Raw genomic sequence first — 6,979 nt, 5'->3', positions numbered from 1 at the left:
CATGGAGGCTTTCAAGCCTTAGAACACTGTACCAACAGTCAAGCATGGTGGTGGCTGTGTCATGCTGAAGGTCTGCCAGTTGTACCGGTTCATTTCAAAAGTGGATGGAGCGAAAAAGAAATGCAGCCGCCTTCAAACTCTCCCCCTCAGCTTAGAGCAACAGCTAAACTGTAGAAACTGAAAATGCACGGATTATGCTTAAAGGCTGCTAATCATGTAGAGGCCAACAAATTCAAACGAATCATACAAATTCATTTAGTTAAGAGTTAGAGTGAAATTTCCAACCGGAATTACACCAGAAACTTGCTGATGGCTGCAAAAGCAGAAAACAAAACAACAAAAAACAGGATAGAATCCAGAGTAAATTAATTAAAATGTGATTAGTTTGTTGTTGTTTTTAAAGCTTATTATAGTTGAATAATAATTTCACCTGTAAAAGAGAGTTGTCCAAAATGAACAGACTAGTCATGGTCAGGATGAGTGTACAGAGAGTTCTGATTAGAATTGTATGTGTGCGTATTTATATTACAATGACTAAGGTCAGCCGTTTGTGTTTGGTGACTTTCACTGGCAACCAGATTCTTCACACGCAACATTGTTTTCCTGGCACAGTCACTCTTGTTTCTTTAGAGTGTGTGCACAGGATCAGACTATAGACATACATATCCTATGTCATTTTATTATTAAGACTTTAGCCTAAAAAGTGGAAGATAAACACTTTCTTTTTCCACTAGAGGGAGCCACGGATTCCTTGGGTAAGGTTTCTGTAGCAACTACATTCAGCAACCTCCTTGCTGAAGAGAAAGAGTCGACTGAGAACAACTGGAAGGACGGCACCGGTTAAATGACGGACCATTTGGAATGACTGTTTAACATGAATCACGATCAGATTTCACTTCAAATGATGAAACTCATCATCTTCATTTTCTATTAGCTTTCTATTACATTTACTACTTTTCCATCCAACTCATACTGACGTAGACACAAATGTCCCAGGCCCTGATTCATTTGAATCTCTAATATTCTCCTAAGACTTCATGTTGCAGGACATCTTGAAATTCCTGCAACTCCTTTTAGATATATACCGGCACTTATATTTATCATCAGGGAGCCATATTGAGAACCCAAAAGTACTAATAAAATGACTGATTTGGTGATTTCTGCAGGTAACAGAGTAAAGGAGGCTAAATACAAATGCATGCCGCAGTTTTGTGATTTTAATTTGTTGAAGAAATATTGAAAATCATCCATATATTTTTCCTCAGTCTCACAAATATGCACAGCTTTGTTTTGGTCTATCTGAGAGAATCCCAATAAACTACACTGAAGCTTTTGCCTGCCACAAAACCAAACTGGAACAAGTGTAAGGGGTATGAATACTTTAGCAAGACACTGTAAGTACACCGCATCAGATTTTCTTTCATTCAGTTTCTAAACATTTAGAAAAATCTCTGCATTTTTCTACTAATAGAAAAGTGTCTGGTTTAATTAGAATAAATAAACTTCACTAACATGATTACTGTAAAATGACTTACTGATCCACTTAATTATGTCAAGCTTGCCCATGTAGTATGCTCACTGTATTTACTGCAGGGGTTAGGCTATAGGTCAATCACTACTGCTCAATCAAGAATAAAATATTTATATCCTTTCAACTTTTCCACATTTTATGATATTACTACAACACATTTCATTTGTTTTTTTATTTAATAAAGTTCTTTCAGAAATAGGAAAAATATGAAGAATGTTATACTTCATATTTACTCTGATACACAGAATTCAGCGCAGTCAATTGCCTTCAGAGGTCACCAAAAGTCCATTTGTGTGTTTTTTTATTTAATCTCAGTGTGAATCTATAAGTTTTCTGAAGGCCTCAGAGGTCAGCTAGAACAACACAGGTCAGGTAATGGAGAATCTTAAGGCAGGGGTGGGCACTCCTGGTCCTCGAGGGCCGGTGTCCTGCAACTTTTAGATGCATCTCTACTTCAACACACCTGAGTCAAATAATGAGGTCGTTAACAGGACTCTGGAGAACTTGACTGCACTTAGGAGGAGATTCAGCTGTTGGATTCAGGTGTGTTGGACCAGGGAGACATCTAAGAGTTGCAGGACACCGGCCCTCGAGGACCAGGAGTGCCCACCCCTGATCTTAAGGATTAGGTTCTAAGACAATATCCCAAAAACGTTGAGCTTCTCACACGGCACTGCTCAAATTATCACCTGAGAATATTTTTCAGGTGAAATAAAATTCTAAAAAAAAATCTTTAAAAACAAGCAATATTACAAAATGTATATGAGCAAAGCAGAACATCCTCCTGGACTGGACTCCAAGTCCAACGTGATGAAATCTGTGTGACAGAGGCAGACGATTAAGGCACTGAAATGACAGAATCTGTATGTTTAGGCTTGTAGTCCAAAGCGACGTGCAGCACTGAGGACGTCGTCTCGGGTCAGATAACATCCACAAAGCTGCCTCAAGCCGGTGAAAGATTCCCTCCCATGTAGGACCCTCCAGTTGTCAATAAAAATCACCTTAGGGGACAAGAGAAAGAGGATATCTATGTTACATTTAAGCTTTGAACTTCAGTCACGCAGCTTTCACATTCTTGATTAAACTTACTTACCTTCCCTGGAGTGAGTTTCACCCACAGCTCGTTCTCCGGCCGCCGTAGCTCTGTGGTGAGCTCTCGATGTGCTACATACCATCGTCGGATGGTGTCGTGGGGGATCGTGTTCATCACTGACCGGTCATAGTTGTTATATCTGGAGTCGTTAGGACAGCAAACAGTTAGCATTACTGATCAATATCTATGGCCCAAAATCTATCGGATTTCAACATCAGCCTACCGGATCATGTAGAGTTCATTGTTCCAAGGGTAGACGTTGAGCACGGGGCCAATGCCCATCATGTGGTTTTGGTGATTTTCTGTGTTTTCAATGTACTCGTGCCTGATGGGGACGCAGCACAGCAGCTCGAAGTTCTCTGGGAAGTGCTGGCGGAGCTTCTCCGCAGCATAGAATCCATCCACCAGCAGCGTCTTCCCTCCAGTACCCTCGTGTCGGAGACAATGAAACACCTGGATTCTGCAACAGCGGCCAACACTTCTTAGATATAAAGCAACAGCTTATTCTACATAAAGGCCCAATGGGGCAAGGGATCTACCTGATATGAGTCAGAGTCTTGCGTACAAAGTTCCCAGAGTCTGGAAAAGCTTGAAAACGATTGGCATATTCTACTGTACCTACCCACATGGCTCCTGAAAGTAAGAAGTGTCAGTGTGACGGTCCAGGGCCAGCTGACTGTAAGCAGTGTCGCCTCTGGAAAAATCGGATGTAAAACTCCACATTCTCCCATAAATAGTCTCTCTTTGAAGAATCACACAAAAAAAGAGATCAAGTGGTCAGTTAATGTTGCTCACGTGGTAATGCAATCTATGACGAATGTAGCTGCACTAGAAACAAAACAATCCGAAACAAAAAAAAAGTGCTACCTGATCAGACTGACTCTCCTGATGACTTCCTCAGTGGCTTCCACTGTCGCCGGAACGTCGTCCACAAAGGCAATTCCATACCAGAGGTAGTTCTGAAGGAACTTCTTCAACTCGCTGTCGCAGCTCATGAACTTGTCCCATTTGGCTGCTGATATGCAAGCGTTTTGGTAGATGTTAGCGTTCCACAGGACGCACGGCTGCTCCATGACCGTCTTCCTTCCTTCATAGCTGTTCTCAGCCAACCAACTGAGGCTGAACTTTGACACGTGGCCACCAGGCCCTAAAAGCAGAGCGACATTACAATCACTTCTGAACTAAACTGAAGTTTGTTTCTTATTTGGTTTGTATTTGAAGGACTTTCTTTTGTGATCGTCCCTTTTCTCAAGCCCTACCTACATGGGTTTAGAAGATTGAGCTTTTACTGAAATGAAGGTGTCAGAAGCGGCGCTCGTGAATCAACACGCGCAGCTGACCTTGAACAGCTAACATGAAGCGCCACATTATTCTGTACGCCTTTATAAGAGCATGTACATCAACATCGTCTGTCTTGAGGCGACCACCTCCTCATTTGTCACTTCACGTAAGTTTTGATGCATACTAACACTACGGCAGATCCAATCCCATCGTTTGGTCTTAAGATGATTCCAGGGAATGTATTTGTCTAAACATGTGTTTTTAAAAAAATAAAGGTCTGGAAATAAAAATCATGTCGGCCAGGATTTAACAATGCCCATCATTTAGGGAGATCGGTGACCGGCCGATACTTACTGTACTGACATGTGAAGCCAGTTTTATCTACCTCAGTCAAGGCCTAAAAATCAAGCACAGAGACACACAAGACAAACAAACCAAGGGGCAATTTATTTCAGACACCAATTAAATGTGGGAGGAAGCACAGGGAGAACATTCAAACTCCACACATTAACTAATGTGAGGGGTTAATGAGGAATGACCAGGCTAAATACTGTGAGAATTACATGTTAATAATGACAATATTTTCACTTTGCATTTTATTAATTTAGATATTAAAATAAACATGCTACTCACACACAGAGGTTTAATTAGATAGAAGTCATCATTAGAACAATTAAGCTGTTTATTATAGTAGGTTTCAACGGCCGAAGAAGAAGAAAAACGTCTTTCTGAGATGCCAGTTATGGTGACCAGACTATTACTCGTTCGTCTCAATACGGTATCAGATCATCTGGACGCAAAATAAATGTTTAGCCTATCTAAAACATATTCATTCTTGACCTGCTAACTTCTTACCAATGAAACATTTTATTATAGAATGAGGGAAGCGTGTTCTTTCTAAATTCCATGCAGCTAATTTCTCTTAGTTTCTTTTGCAACATTTTTTGGGCCTGTTTTGCATCCAAGTTATTGTTGAAAAAAAAAATCAACACATGAAAACCAATTGTTTTATTTAAAAAATCGTAAAAGCTAAAGGATTCTTGGTGTCACCTGACAATAAAGCAATATATTGTCTGTCACTTTATGGAGACAAAGGGTAAAGATCGTCATATACTGTAAGTACTGGTGTATCTTCCCATAGGATCCGATCTTAACCCCAGTTTATCCTGCTGAAATAAAGAGTTGTTGTTATTTTATACTCCAAATGCATGTTCCCTATTTTATAAAACAGCAGATATGCTTTAAATTATAGTAAATTGTTCTGCTATACTGTGAAGCATCACAGTGTTAAAGCAGATTATTTCTAGGTACGGCTGTACTAGATGGGCATGAGAGCAAATTCAATGGGGAAAATTGAATTTGCAGTACAATCAAAGGGGATTGTACTGTGTTTAACCTCACTCAGGTTGCTCAGCTAGCTGACTCACAGGTGAGGACGAGCTGACCGTCTTCCACCGCGGAGCTCTCAGGGCGCAGAGTGAGCTCTATGCTCCCGGTGTCCAGGCTCCTCTGGTGGGTTGCGGAGTTGTAAGAGGACGCTGAGCGGCAGTGGTCCCGCAGCCACACGTAGTTGAAACGCATCGGCGTCCCTCCGCAGCTGACCTCTGGCGGTTCCACATGCAGGTTGCACGAGTTCATTATGGAAGTTGACGTGCACTAAAAGGAGCGGGGCTGTTGTTAAACTCACCGAGGCAGTCTTCGAGCAAGCGGAGAGTCGCAGAGGCTGCACAGCGGAGCTGCAGCGCCATGCGGGGTTCTGTGCGGGCAAACAGCAGCCGAGTCTGCCTCAGGGCAGAGCCAGCTGCTCTGGGAAGCACACTGAACATCCCGGCTGAAAGCACAACTGAGTATGCCTATATATAAATCTGCAAAACACTGTTAATCCGACACCTTGCAGTTTCCTGACGGACTGAACTGCCTGGTTAATCCCGTCCTCGCAGATAAATCGTTAATCTCCTAAAACATCTCAGACTGACGTAAAAAGGCAATAAAAGCTTAATCATTAAACAGATGTCGGATTTAAATTGGTCGCTTTCACACACAAAAAAACCGCTTATTCAGTTCAGGCATGCGTATTTCGCCCAGCCGGGATGTGTGACTACGTCAACGCCGCCGCCATATTAGAAAGGGAGATATTTACGAACACAAATTAGAACCTCACAAACTGTTGTTGGTGACATCACTGAAACTGAGCACAGATTTATGTTTTACCAAGTTACATCTGAATTATGACATACTGTACAGTAAATAAACATTGTGATTTCCAAGGAAATTCCACTTCTTACTTGACCAAAAAAACTATTGTATGTTAGTGGTGGCCGGAATCAATCCAAAAATATTGATAATAGCACAACAGATTAGTATCACTGTCTGCGAGTTCCTCTTGAAATGTTTGTTTTTTAGTTTCACAACTCGACCTCAAGAAGAATTTTCTTTTGATTTGCTCTCAAATGCTATCCCCCCCCCCCCCCCCCCATTTTGTTTATTTAGGAAAAACATCAAAATAATAAACTATGTAGACACTTTTTCACTTTGTCCAAATTCTGTCCAAGGTTTGAACAAAATAATTCAAAAGTAAGGACACAAAAACATTTGAAGGTCAGAAGTTTGATGATAAAACTTAGGCTAAATGAAAAGTATCGGTATCAGCATTTGTATCGGCGATACACTGTATGTACTTGGTATTGGATTGATACCAAAATATGTGCAGTATCGCACATCTTTATTGTAGTTTATTAAAAAGAATGGACATAAGTGTATGTGAAGGTTTTGCATAGACCAGCCAGAGAGACGTTAAAGAAATTTCAAAATATAATCTTAATTTATTACAAAAAACACCAAAATTAATTCAAAAATGATAAATTGGGCCCAAACTGAGGTCAACATAACAAAGTACAACTCAGGTAGTAACACAACAAACTCAAGCACCAACTGACCTCACAAACAAGACATAAGGGGAACTTAAATAGTGGCTGATCAGACCATTAACACACACTAGGGGGTAATTAAACACACAAGAACCTAAACAAATACTGGTAAGCATATTACTAAATCTGTAAATTAAATAAATATTA

The 6,979-nt window shown here is 40.7% G+C and overlaps 1 protein-coding gene across 1 annotated transcript; it reads right to left on the bottom strand.

The window, feature by feature from the left end:
• Window positions 1–2,100: 2,100 nt before the first annotated feature.
• Window positions 2,101–6,007, bottom strand: tmlhe (trimethyllysine hydroxylase, epsilon). Its single transcript, XM_005800752.3, has 7 exons — window positions 5,593–6,007; window positions 5,333–5,509; window positions 3,492–3,771; window positions 3,247–3,366; window positions 2,848–3,084; window positions 2,625–2,763; window positions 2,101–2,532 (listed from the first exon to the last, which is right to left on the bottom strand). The coding sequence occupies exons 1-7, from the start codon at window positions 5,729–5,731 to the stop codon at window positions 2,401–2,403; spliced, it is 1,224 nt and encodes a 407-aa protein (XP_005800809.2). The 5' UTR covers window positions 5,732–6,007; the 3' UTR covers window positions 2,101–2,400.
• Between the last annotated feature and the right edge of the window lie 972 nt (window positions 6,008–6,979).

The sequence above is a fragment of the Xiphophorus maculatus genome, chromosome 11, assembly GCF_002775205.1.
Source record: "Xiphophorus maculatus strain JP 163 A chromosome 11, X_maculatus-5.0-male, whole genome shotgun sequence".
Taxonomy (NCBI): Eukaryota; Metazoa; Chordata; class Actinopteri; order Cyprinodontiformes; family Poeciliidae; genus Xiphophorus; species Xiphophorus maculatus.
Note: the sequence above shows the minus strand (reverse complement) of the source record. Positions and strands in the feature narration are given on the sequence as shown.

What these genes read in the sequence shown, in the direction of transcription:
- tmlhe (XM_005800752.3), bottom strand. Translation starts at nt 5,731, where the DNA reads ATGTTCAGTGTGCTTCCCAGAGCAGCTGGCTCTGCCCTGAGGCAGACT. An exon ending in CGGTCAGCTCGTCCTCACCT is followed by an intron (nt 3,772 to 5,332) that starts GTGAGTCAGCTA and finishes CTCTGCTTTTAG; the next exon opens with GGCCTGGTGGCCACGTGTCA. An exon ending in TACTTTCAGGAGCCATGTGG is followed by an intron (nt 3,085 to 3,246) that starts GTAGGTACAGTA and finishes CCGCTGTTGCAG; the next exon opens with AATCCAGGTGTTTCATTGTC.